The sequence below is a fragment of the Xyrauchen texanus genome, chromosome 8, assembly GCF_025860055.1.
Source record: "Xyrauchen texanus isolate HMW12.3.18 chromosome 8, RBS_HiC_50CHRs, whole genome shotgun sequence".
Lineage (NCBI taxonomy): Eukaryota > Metazoa > Chordata > Actinopteri > Cypriniformes > Catostomidae > Xyrauchen > Xyrauchen texanus.
This window is the reverse complement of record NC_068283.1, coordinates 10,045,968-10,059,354: the sequence shown is the minus strand read 5'-3', so window position 1 is coordinate 10,059,354 and position 13,387 is coordinate 10,045,968. Positions and strand designations below refer to the sequence as shown.

General features: G+C 45.9%; 1 protein-coding gene across 1 annotated transcript in view; it reads left to right on the top strand.

Moving 5' to 3' along the window:
- The window catches only part of LOC127647743 (potassium channel subfamily T member 2), a 149,895-nt gene that overhangs the window by 94,207 nt on the left and 42,301 nt on the right, over positions 1-13,387 (top strand). Inside the window, exon 14 of the mRNA XM_052132186.1 lies at positions 2,217-2,325. Within this exon, the coding sequence (XP_051988146.1) occupies positions 2,217-2,325 (109 nt within the window). The remainder of the gene's footprint in view (positions 1-2,216; positions 2,326-13,387) is intronic.

Below are 13,387 nucleotides of genomic sequence, written 5' to 3'. Positions count from 1 at the left end.
TACACAATGCAAAAAAAAAACTTAGTAGTCCTATTTTATTTAAATTTTAAATTCAAAATATACAATAATTTAAATGGTGGTTCTTAACAACCGGATCTTAACTACACATTTGCTTGAACATAGAGTGGTGATAAAATTATTGCAATGTGTATTAGTAAGTAAACAAAAATGTCCTTTAAATAATCCTCTACGGACATGTTGGATAAAGAATCACCATTGGCTAGTACATTTGAGTTTTTACTCGCCAGACTTTTTTTTTATTAGTTTTTTTATTTTCTCCCCAATTTGAAATGCCCAATTCCCAATGCACTCTAAGTCCTCGTGGTGGTGTAGTGACTCGCCTCAATCCAGGTGGCAGAGGATGAATCTCAGTTCCCTCCGCGTCTGAGACAGTCAAACCGTGCGTCTTATCACGTGACTTGTTGAGCGTGTTACCGCAGAGGCTTGTGGAGGCTTCACACTATTCTCCACGCATCCACACACAACCGAGAGCGAAAACCACATTATAGCAACCACGAGGAGGTTACCCCATGTGATTCTACCCTCCCTAGCAACCGGGCAAATTTGGATGCTTAGGAGACCTGGCTGGTGTCACTCAGCACGCCCTGGATTCCAACTCGTGACTACAGGCGTGGTAGTCAGCATCAATACTCGCTAAGCTACCCAAGCCCCCTACTCGCCAGACCTTTGACGACATGTAAGCGGAATGAGACTGAAAACTGAAAAAGATATTAAACAAACCAAGGAGGCATCTACACACACACACACACACACACACGTGTGAAGATGCCTCCAACTCGTTTCATGACTTCACACAATATTGTATGCAGGATTGTACATTATATTTTGTATTTCACTTTTCATAATTTTAATCACATTTTAGCTTTTTTCAAAATTGACAAATTTTACATTGTCAATTCATTTGATGTCATAAAATTTCGTTTTTAATAATGATACAAGCTATTGCCTCTTTTGAAATGTCACACATTGTTTAACAAAATATTTACATGGTTGAAACCTCATAATTAACATAGTATTACACACATAACAATTAGGCTATCATTTTAAAATTACAATTTATAATTAAATATAAGTGCTACTATATTAAAACTGCTATGCAAAAAAAAAAACTTGCATAGATGCAACATGAGCCTATTTGTTAAATCTTTTAGTATTTACAGTGTTTTCTGAAGTTAAAATATTTTATAATGTATGATTGTGCTTTTAAATATTTATGTATTTACACATTTATTACACTTACTAAATTACCACAATTTGTTGAATATTTTTATATGCACTTGTGATTACATCGAGTTTACATTGACATAAACAACAAGCACTAAATTGGTACTGTCTCTTTAAGAGAATGGCTGTTCCGCCAGCAAGTGTTTACGGTTGAATGAGAAGAAAACTTTCGTGCATAATAAGTATTGACTTGCTTCTCAAATTCTCAGATGTAAATCTTCAAGCTCTTGAGTTTTGCAACACTTTTACCTTCCAACAGACATTCAACAGGGCAGGCGCGTGTGACAAGGTCTCTCATTTTCTTCTCAAGGAGGAAGCGAGGGCCGGGTAAACGTTCAACACAAGTCTTTTATTTTACACACTTTCTTGTCCAACACAACAAGTTTTGCTTTTCAGCACAACGCAAAACACACAGAACACTCCGCTGCATATGTCTCTCTCTCCTCCGCTGGTCTGGACTGCCCTTTTATCCCTCTCCAGCTCTCACTGTAACACAGAACAGCTGTTAGAGATAATTTCCCACAGGTGTAAATCCTTTCCATTCATCCTCTCCCGGCCTCGCTCTCCACTGCCATCTCTCGGCCACGCCAAAAAGCGTGTTACTGGTCTGTGTACAGAGAGTCCGTGGAAAAGTGCAGCCAAATAAGGTCCAATTTCCTTGTGCTCACGAGACACAACACACTGGAAAAAAGACTGAATCCAGCTTCATAATCACCAGTTTCTCATTTATTCAATGGATTTTGGTGCTTCGCCACTATCTTAGAATCTTAGATTCTCTCCTCATTTTTAAAAATGGATGATCCTAGTTATTTTCCTATATTGTGGCACACCATTTAAGAACCGCTGCTCTATGCTAATTACTCTTTAAGAGGGTATTGGCTGGTATGTACTGTAAGAGCTGACACTAGAACTTATGTCATAATTCTGTTCAAATGCTTCTCTGTCTCTCACCTTCTCTCTCTTTAACACAGGACCATCAGACCATTCTTAGGGCCTGGGCTGTGAAGGACTTTGCCCCAAACTGCCCTCTCTACGTGCAGATCCTCAAACCTGAGAATAAGTTCCACATCAAGTTCGCAGGTGAGCTTGCCAAATGTTTTTCCCTCTGGAATGCAGGTGCAGAGAGAGCAGGAGAGTGTGATATTAGATGCCTGTATGTGTGTGTGTGTGTGTGTGTGTTGAGAGCAGAGATGAATTGAATTGAGAAAGCCTTTTATATTCCATTTCAATTCCTGAGGTAGAAAACAGGGTGCAGAATTAGAATGAGAATTTGCATTTAAAGGGATAGTTCACCCAAAAATGATAATTCTCTCATAATTTACCCTCCCTCATGTGGTCTCAAACTCGTATGACTTTCTTTCTTCTGCGGAATTCAAAAAAATATCATTTTAAGTATGTGTTCATACAATGCAAGTTGACGGGGTCCAAAAATGTAAAGCTCCCAAATGGACACAAAAGCAGCATAAAAGTAATCCATGTGATTAGAGTGGTTTGATCCATGTCTTCTGAAGTGATATGATTGCTTTGGGTGAGAATTTAAGTCATTATTCACTATAAAAAAGAATTAACATTTTTGGGTGAACTATCCCTTTAAGTAAGGAGAATTGGGGGCCTGGGTAGCTCAGCGAGTATTGTCGCTGACTACCAGCCCTGGAGTCACGAGTTTGAATTTTCATGCTGAGTGACTCCAGCCAGTTCTCCTAAGCAACCAAATTGGCCTGGTTACTAGGGTGGGTAGGGTCACATGGGGTAACCGCCCCGTGTTCGCTATAATGTGGTTCTCGCTCTCGGTGGGGCATGTGGTGAGTTGTGCGTGGAAGCCTCCACATGCTACGTCTCTGCGGTAACACGCTCAACAAGCCACGTGATAAGATGCGTGGATTGACGGTCTCAGACGCGGAGGCAACTGAGATTCGTCCCCCACCACCTGGATTGAGGCAAGTCACTACACCACCACGGGGACCTAGAGCACATTGGGATTGGGCATTTCAAATTGGGGAGAAACAAATTAATAAATGTAATTTTCCATATGAATTACCCATAAACATGTTATCATGCACAAAACATATGGCGTGTTTGTCCAGAAACAAGATGTTATCTGAAATGTTGATGCTGTGTGGCAAAATTGAAATCTGTTTTTGATGGTTGTGTTAATTGTTTTGACTGTATTGAACTTAGTTTAGATAAATAATTCTGATCAGTTCAGGAAAATAGTTAAAAATATAATTATTTTAGCACTTGTGCAACTTAACTTGTGTTGGACTAATGAAATTCCTCTATGTCTTTGAATTGCTGTTAATTAAATTCCTCTTCCTGTCAGTCCAATTCAAATACCAATTCAATATCATGTGGGGTGTGGCCAATTCAATTCACATTCCAATTTATGATTTAAACAGAAGCCAATACTTATTCTGACTTTTGCCCAACTCTGTTTGAGAGGCAGGTGAACAGCCTATCTCTTCTGAAACTGTCCTTAAACACAACTTATCCCGTTCCTCAATTGTGTAAAATGTGAATGATGCTTGCTCTTTACCTCCCTGTTCCTCCTGCTCTGATGGACAGATTATGTGTTTGGAGGTTGGCTCGTGGTTATTCAGGCTGTTTTGGCAGACAGAGCCCCCCTCATGTTCAACAGTTTAGCCAATAAAGCAGGAGAGACTGTGGACTGCTGCTCTGTGGCTGTACTGCACAAATCTAGACTTAAACAATTGTGACGTCTACATGCACTCCAGCTGTCCCAATCAGCCACTAAGGTTTGATTGTGTTGGAAAAGTGAAGAAAATCCATTCTCTTCACCCTCCACCTGTTTCCTTTCTACTTAAAGTTCACCCTTCACAGCTCCTCTCCATTTGGAACCCAAACAGGGGCAGCGTTTATTCCCTTGACCTGTCTGGATACCAGTGATGGGGAGTAACTAAGAAGCGATGCTACTAATGCATTTGACTAATTTTTAACTTAGCTTATGTATCTGTAACATGCCAGTGGCTCAGTCAGTTGTTTTCAAAATAGTGTATCTTTTCTAGTTGCTTTCTAGTTTTTTTCTTTCTATTTTTTCAATAACATTTACACAATTTTTACCCCAGCATATGTTTCTATGCAAAATGTTGCACAGTGTAAATCTCTTAAACAAAATTACTGATAAAAATTTTCAATGACGAAGCAGTTTTAATTAAAATGAGTGTCTATTTGCACCTCTGAGTAAATAGCATCTGCCACTCAGCGCAGCTCTTTGCATCCCAGTATTGTGGTGAAACCACAGGAATCTACGACAAACGAAACGTTAGGTGTCGCTGCTGTCGCGTGGGGTATAAAGGGCGGTGTGTGAATGTGTAGTGTTGTCCTAGCGACCGCGGTTGGAATTCGTGTTTTATCCCACTCTTTTTCCCATCCAATTTGCTGTTTCCACTCTTAATATTTCCTCTAATACTACTTACAATAATAGATCAATATGAATATCAATTTTGATTTCATTGCAGTGATTTGGTCACGATGAATGTCGAGGAGTGTTAAGAAAGGTTTGATCCAGAGGCGGGTTCTGTCGATTACACTTGTTCCAGTGTGAAATCATAGTTACTGTAGTAGAACTAAGGTTATTTTTTCTATGGTAAGGTTAAGGTTAGTTGTTATAAACACAATAAACACACTGTAGTGATGCCCATACTGTATGTTAGTATTTAAATATGGGTGCAAATAATATCTGCCACTATTTGCACTGGGGTTTAAATGGCATATTTACATAATAGCATATTTCCAGGGGATGGACACCAATTGGGACTGTTATGTGCAATGTTGAAGCGCATCTTTTTTGTTCTGTGGGTTATTACATATTTTATGGTTATAACCATGTTGAATCATGGTCTATATAATTTAGCCATGGGTAAATTTTTCTTTGCATGTCATTATGTCACACTTTAATATAGGTCAAATGTTTCTCTCCACATAGAATGTAAATGGGCTGGGGCACCCTATAAAAAGAAGGAAGGCTGTATCAGTGTAAGAAATATGGTATAGTGTTCCTTCAAGAAATGCACTTTTCTCCACAGGAAGCTTGGCAGGGTATTGAGTGGCCATGTGTTTTGTTGTGCTGGTTCGAGAAAGCAGGGCAGTCATAATTGTCTGGGAAGATAATTGGCAAATGACTTCCACCTTCGTGCCACATCGGCCTCTCGTTTCAGCGACAGGAGTATTTAAGGAGAGGAGACAACGGCAGATGAGAGAGAGATGTACAAAGCTGTCCGCATGTCTGAGCATTTTTATGATTTGACGCAGCTGGCTAAAAAGCAGTGCGTGTTTTTGTTTCTTTATACATTGAAAGTGTTAATAAATGTCTATGTGTCTGTCAAGCCAGTTTTTGCCTCCTCCTTTTAAGTGTTACAGTAAGCATTTCCAATTTAAATGTCCCAAACAGATCAAAGATAATTTAGGAAGAGTCATTATTGTTTTGGCTGAAATACAGGGGCAAAATCTTATTTTAGCTAATAATTATGCACCCAACGCTGATGATGAGAAAATTTGTATAGATCTTGATGGAAAGTTTTCTTGATGGAAAGCAGCTGGGATCCTTCGTGACATGGTTTTGGGTGGCGACTTCAATCTGTTAATGGATCCGGTCCTTGATCATAGTGATGCAAAAGTGTGTAGACCCTTTAGAGCAATGTTGACACTACAGAGGATGTGTAAAAATCTTGGTCTTAAAGACATTTAGAGACTTCTGAATCCATCTGGGAGACAATATACCTTTTTTCATCAGTTCATAAGATTTACTCTAGAATAATTTTTTTCATTTATTCCAATTACCACTTTGCTCTATTGGAAATATTTAAGTTTCAGATCATGCCTTGGGCTGTGTCTTGTTTGGAAGGCTTGCCTTGGTGTGTTTAAAGAGGTTGCCTCATATAGAGGAAAGAAAATCATATAGATGGCGCTTTAATACATCCCTTCTACAGGACCCAGCATCTCAACAAATGTTCAAGACAGATGTTAATGTTTATGCAGAGGCCAATTGGTCCTCAGTGTCTGTGGCAAGGCGGAGAGCGGGGCCGGGTCGTGATTATACACACCGGTCCCTTATCAGGCGAATCAAGCCTCCGAGAGGGATAAAGGCCGACTGCGGAGGATGGTGCGGGAGAGAGAGATCATTTATGTACATTATCTGTCATGTGTAACGCAGTTCAATGGAAAGGAGGAGGCGAGAACCGGCTTGATAATATAAATAATATTTTAATATAAAACTGAAACAAAAGACAAACACACACACATGACGGACATGTCCGTAAACGATCTATCTCTCCTGCACCATCCTCCGCATTCAGCCTTTATCCCTCTTGGAGGTGTCCTCTCTGGGAGTGGAATGGGAGGCGCTTAAGTCCGTTCTTAGGGGTCGGATCATTCAATATGCCTTGCTCATTAAAAAGATCAAAGCACAGGATTTCATGGAATTGGAAAAGAGTATTTAAAGTGTTGAAACAGAGCTGAAGTGCCATATGTCATCGAATGGTCAGCAACTTCGTAGAGCCATTAGAACTTCCTTAATTGATGAATGTTCAAAAAGACTTTCATAACTCAGATATTACTTGAGAAGTGCTTGTTAAGGTAATTAAAGCCTTGCCGACAGATAAAGCACCGGTGCCAGATGGTTTTGCCACAGAATTTTTTAGATGTCACAGAACTGGCTGCACTGATGTTTAAAGTTTACACAGAGTTATTAAAGAAAGGTGAAGGGCCTGGACCGTGGAGCAGAGGCTTGCTTGTGACATGGCATGTAGCAGTCTGGGGCTTGAATAAGACATGGCATGGAGCGGAGTAATGTAGCTTGGCTGTGATATGGCATGGAGCAGTCTGGGGCTTGAATGAGACATGGCATGGAGCGGAGTAATGTAGCTTGGCTGTGACATGGCATGGAGCAGTCTGGGGCTTGGCTGAGACATGGCGTGGAACAGGCTGAGGCATGGCTGTGACGTGGCTTAGAGCTGACTGTATCGTGGCTGTGACATGGCCTGGAGCTGACTCTATCGTGGCTGTGACATGGCATGACATTCTGTGTAGAGCGACCTCTGTGGTCGTGGACATGGTCTGAGTCTCGGAGAAGACTAAATTTGAAAATAAAAGAAATAAAAAAACATGAACCAACAGAATAAACATGACATGGGGTTTATTCGTGGTTGTAGTTCTTAGGATAATATTAGACATTTGATAAATATTATGTGGTCAGTAGTGAATGATCAGACCCTGATTGTTGTCATCCCACTTGACGCCGAGAAGGCGTTTGATTGGGTGGAATTGGACTTTTTAAGATTTTGGAAATGTACAGGTTTGGGAACACTTTTATTGGGTGGATTAAGTTACTCTATAAACATCCATCAGTGGCAGTGAAAACTAATGGATTCATTTCAGATACATTTTGTCTTTGTAGGGGAACCCGGCCAGGCTGTCCTCTCTCCACTTTGCTGTTCTGTCTTGCCCTGGAACCATTTGCAGCCACAATAAGAAAAGAGAATGATTTTCCTGGTATTGTAGCAGGAGATGTGATGCATAAACTTTTACTCTACGTAGATGACATTATTATTAGCCTCCGACTCTACAAGAACTATGCCTAGCCTCCATTGAATTGTTAATTCATTATCCAAGCCTTTTCCAAATCTTGTGATCTGACAGGATATTTCCCCACCACAGCTTTCCAACCTGGCACCTTTAATGACCTAAGCAAGGTATTAGGTAAATAGGCATTTCATTTCCAGAACATTTGAGAGATTTAGAGTTAATTTTGACCAATTAATGAAAAAGTTTTTGTGCAGTGAAGTTGTGCTGTGAAGGTCAATGTTATAAAAATTAATTGTATCCCCAAATTCAATTATCTATTGCAGTCTCTCCCTCTAGAAGTTGATAGAATAGCAGAGTTTTTTATTTTGAATGGTAAATGACCTTGGTTACATTTCAGTAAGTTACATAGAGCAATTGACAAAGGAGGTTTAGGCCTCCCCAAAATTTTGTTTTAGTACTATGATTTAATCTTAGACACTTAGCCCATGGGTCTCTTCGACCTGAGAGAGAGCCCCTCCCTGGTATAATATTTAACAAGCGGTCCTTGCCCCAATTTCAACATTGCAAAGTCTTTCTATTAAATTGCTTGGAGAAGTAAAAATGTGTTACATTTTAATACTTACCTACATGTAGGCTCAAGCAAATGGCTGAACCCCAAATTGTGTATTAACAAGTCCCCCTTTTGCTGGAAAGAATAGATGGAGAGGGGTGTTGCTACACCTTTATGAAAACAGAGCATTGAGAATTTTGAAATTTGAAAATTTAACACATCAATTTGGGATTTCTAGGTCTCAATTTTTCAGGTATTTACAGTTGCGGCATCTACTTCGTACTATTTTGGGGGTAGTACACAGCCCCCATAAGCTGCAGACACTCTTAATATGGTGCTCACAGCTTTTAGAAAGGGTCATGAAGATTCAGTGTATTATTCCTCGTTGATACAGAGTCTTGTTGACAGGGTCTTAACTAGTAATGGGCGATATAAACGATATGCGATATAAACGATATAAAATTGGCCTACGATAGAGATTTTAATTCTATTGCACTATCGCGATAATGCGTGATGACGCAATCTACCCGCGAAATTTAGAGCCGCGAGCTGCAACCGGCTGGAACGCATCACTGTAACGTTACTCGTCATCTTGAATAAACATGGCTGAAAGCGAAATGGAGGAGCTGGTGAAAAAGACCGGTGCAACATCAGTTATTTGGAATTGGTTTGGATTTAAGCCATCCGACGAGCAGCAGCAAACTATACTATGTAGAGTGTGTGGGGCAACAGTTCCGGCGAAGAGAGGTAACACGAGTAATCTGTTCTACCACCTCAAAACGAAACATGTCGCTGAATACCAGCATTGCCAGGCATTGCAGCCAACCCCAAGATTCAGTCCGAAGAACGCAGGACAGAAAAAACAGGAACTGATTCAGACCTCCATCCAACAGTCATTTTCAAAAGGTACTCCTTACAGTAGGAAGAGCCCGCGATGGATTGAAATTACCAGGGCCATAATTGTTTACTTGTGTAAGGACATGGTCCCTTTTCAAACGGTAGAGAGACGTGGCTTTAAAGCCATGATCAGAGCTATTGATCCACGATACGAGGTGCCAAGCCGCAAATACTTTACAGAAACAGAGATGCCAACACTGTATGCCGAGCTCCGCGAAAAGGTTGAAAAAGAGCTGTTTGACTTGAAATTCTTTGGTTCTGCACTAAGATTCAAGAATTCTGGTTAAGAGTCCAGAATTTTATCTGTGAGGTTTTAGATCCAGAATGTCATTCTGTCCTAGACTATGTAGATTGGGTAATGGGGCGGTTATTAAAGTAGGTGACAAGTAATACAAATAATTCTTAGAGGACTGAAGTCAATTGCCGCTTCCTCATTTCAAGAGTTGTTCACCGAATTGGGCAGGGTGGTGGCATTTGAAAAGATGGCAGCTTGGCATATTGGACATGTATGTGTCACGAACCCCGCTCCCTCGCTCCGCCCCCTCGAGCTTCCACGCTCGTTCCGCCCCCTCGAGCTTCCACGCTCGTTCCGCCCCCTCGAGCTCGCACGCTCGTTTTGCTCCCTCGAGCTCCCACGCTCGTTTTGCTCCTACGAGCTCTCATGCTCGTAGCAGGTCTCCCTCCTCGGGCTCACATGCCCGCTCCCAATGGCCAGAACATTATGACCACCTGCACTCGTCTCTATCACCCCTTTATTCGTTTCACCTGCACTCGTCTCATAACCTTTCATTGTTTACACCTGCACCTTCTCCTATAAATACCACAGCACATCCGTTTCACGGGGGTTGGTTATTGTATTTAGTTTCCCGTGTCTTTGCCCCCGCTAGTCTCGTCTAGTTTTGATCTCCTCTTGATTACCCCCTTAGCTTGCCAGCTCCTCGTTCCCCTAGTACCCCTGTCTACTCCCTTTGTTAGTTTTCCCGCCTCTCGATCCTGTTTACCCCGGCTTTGACCCTCGCTCCCCTCAACTACTCTCCCGGATTTGCCCCCTTTACTCCCTTTGAGTACCCGGCTTTTGACCCTACGCTTCCCTCGACAACTCTTCACTGGATTTGCCCGTTTGTACTTTTGCCTGCTTTTATTGGTTCAATAAAAAGCAGTTTTTGACTTACATTGTGACTGTCTCATCTTGTGTGTGTGTGTACGGGTTACAGAATAACCAACCTCACCGAAGACAGTCACAATGCATCATGCGGAGAATTCGCGCAGCTCACTAGAGCGGAGGTTTTCAGCGCACTCTGCCCCAGGATCTACCGGTGGGAGTCATGATCGCGCGCTCACAGCCCAGGGCCAGCAGGTACGTGCGATTTTTGATTTTTATCACCCTGCGTCACCTGTGTCTGCCCCTGAGCCCGTTTATGCTTCCCATGCATATTTGAGCGCCGTGAACTCTCCACCCCCGGAGAGGTTTTTTGGCTCTTCGGATGCTGACCAAGGGGTTTTTATGCGAGGCAGCGGTTGTGTAACTCATAACCCCGCCCTCGACATTAAGGAGCCAGCGGCCCGACTCTTGGGGTTGCGTCAGGGGAATCAACCCTTGGAGGTTTTTGTTATGGATTTTTGTGCCCTGGCGTACCAGGTGAATTTTGATGAGGTGGCTCTGAAAGCCAGTCACGGCCCCAGTCCCGAAGCCTGACACGGTCCTAGCCCCGAATCCTGACATGTCCCCAGTCCCGAGGCCTGTCACGGCCCCAGTCCCGAAGCCTGTCACGGCCCCAGTCTCGAAGCCTGGCACGGCCAGCGAGTCAACGCCCATGCCTGCCACGGCCAGAGAGCCAGCGCCCATGCCCGCCACGGCCAACGAGCCAGCGCCCATGCCCGCCACGGTCGGCGAGCCAGCGCCTGTAGCTTCGACCGTCCCCATGGCCACGTCCCCTGTTGGCCGAGGACGCAAGAGAAGGAAGAGGGCCCCTTCTCCCAATCTCGTCTTGTGCTCAAGACCGCAGAGGTTCCCTCAGAGTCTTCCACAGCTCTACCGACCTCTGCTCTGCCCTCAGAGTCTTCCACGGCTCTGCCGGGTTCTGCTCCGCCCCCAGAGTCTTCCACGGCTCTGCCGTGTTCTGCTCCGCCCCCAGAGTCTTCCACGGCTCTGCCGGGTTCTGCTCCGCCCCCAGAGTCTTCCACGGGTCTCCTGGGTTCTGCTGTGCCCCCAGAGTCTTCCACGGCTCTGCCGGGTTCTGCTCCGTCCCCAGAGTCTTCCATGGCTCTGCCGGGTTCTGCTCCGCCCCCAGAGTCTTCCACGGCTCTGCCAGCCTCTGCTCCGCCCCCAGAGTCTTCCACGGCTCTGCCAGCCTCTGCTCACCCCTCAGAGCCCTCGCGGCCTCCGCCTCATGAGCCTCCCAGGGCTCCTCCTCTCAAGCCTCCCAGGGCTCTTCCTCTCGAGCCTCCTAAGGCTCATCCTCTCGAGCCTCCCAGAGCTCTACCTCCCAAGCCCCCCAGGGTTCTGCCTTTCAAGTCTCTCGAGCCTCCCAGAGTTCTACCCCTCGAGTCTCCCAGAGCTCCGCCTCTCAAGCCTCTCAGGGCTTCTCCTCCCGAGTCTTTCAGGGCTCCCCCTCCCAAGCCTCCCAGGGCTCCGTCCCTCGAGTCTTTCATGGCTCTACCCCTCAAGCCTCTCACGGCTTCGCCTCTCGAGTCTCTCAGGACTCCTCCCCCTCTCAAGCCTCTCAGGGCTTCCCCTCTCGAGTCTCTCAGGGCTCCTCCCCCCCTCAAGCCTCTCAGGGCTTCCCCTCTCAAGTCTTTCAGGGCTCCTCCTCCCCTCGAGCCTCTCAGGGCTCCGTCCCTCGAGTCTTTCATGGCTCCACCCCTCAAGCCTCTCACGGCTTCGCCAATCGAGTCTCTCAGGGCTCCTCCTCCCCTCAAGCCTCTCAGGGCTTCTCCTCTCGAGTCTTTCAGGGCTCCACCCCCTTCCAAGCCTCTCAGGGCTTCGTCTCTCAAGTCTTCCAGGGCTCCTCCTCCTCCCGAGCCTCTCGGGGCTCCGTCTCTTGAGTCTTTCATGGTTTCCCCCCCTTGAGCCTCTCGAGCCTTCCAGGGCCCCACCTCTAGAGCCTCTCGAGTCTTCCACGACCTTTTTCCCCGAGCCTCTCACGGCTCTACTCCCAGAGACTCCAGAGCTTCCTAGGGCTCCGCCTCCCGAGCCTCCTACGGCTCCGCCTCCCGAGCCTCCTACGGCTCCCCCTCCAGAGCCTCCCACGGCTCCACCTCCCGAGCCCCTCACGGCTCTGCTCCCAAAGACTCCAGAGCTTTATATGGCTCCGCCTCTCGGGCCTCCTACGGCTCTACCCCCCGAGACTACAGAGCCTGCCAGGTCGTCGCCTCGGGGACCTCCCACGGCGCCACCTCCATTGGCTCCACCTCCTGAGCCTTCCAGGCTTTCCCTCCTAAAGCCTCCTTCGGCTCCACCTCCAGAGCCTTCCAGGCCTCCGCCTCTAGAGCCTCCCACGGCGCCACCGTCATTGGCTAAACCTCCAGGGCCTTTCAGGCCTTCGCCCCTAAAGCCTCCTTCGGCTCCACCTCCAGAGCCTTCCAGAACCCTACAGAAGCTCCAGAGCCTTCCAGAAGCCTTCCAGGCCTACAGTGCCGCCTCTGACGGCACCGCCTTTCACGGCTCTTCCCTGGCCCCCTGACCCTGTCCGGTGGCCCCCTGACACTCTCCCTGTCCTGTGGCCTCTTCCCTGGCCTCCTGACCCTGTTCCTGTCCGGTGGTCACTTTACAGACCCCCGGACCCAATCCCTGTCCTCCAGTCGCCTTCCAGACCCCCTGACCCTGTCTCTGCCCTACGGCTGCCCCCTAGATCTCCTGACCACCCGCCTGTCCGCTATGTTCCCCCAGACCTTGCCTTGATACTGCCCATTGACCCCATGGACTGTCTCATTTCCCTCTGTGCCCCTTGGACTGCCCTCAATTTTGTTTGTGTGTTTTGTGGGTTGTCTGTTCAGGGTTTTTTGTTTGTTGGGTTCGTCCAGCACCACTTCCTCACAACCGAGCGCGGCCGTCAGGAGCCGTCCGTTTTAGAGGGGGGAGTACTGTCACGAACCCCGCTCCCTCGCTCCGCCCCCTCGAGCTTCCACGCTCGTTCCGCCCCCTCGAGCTTGCAC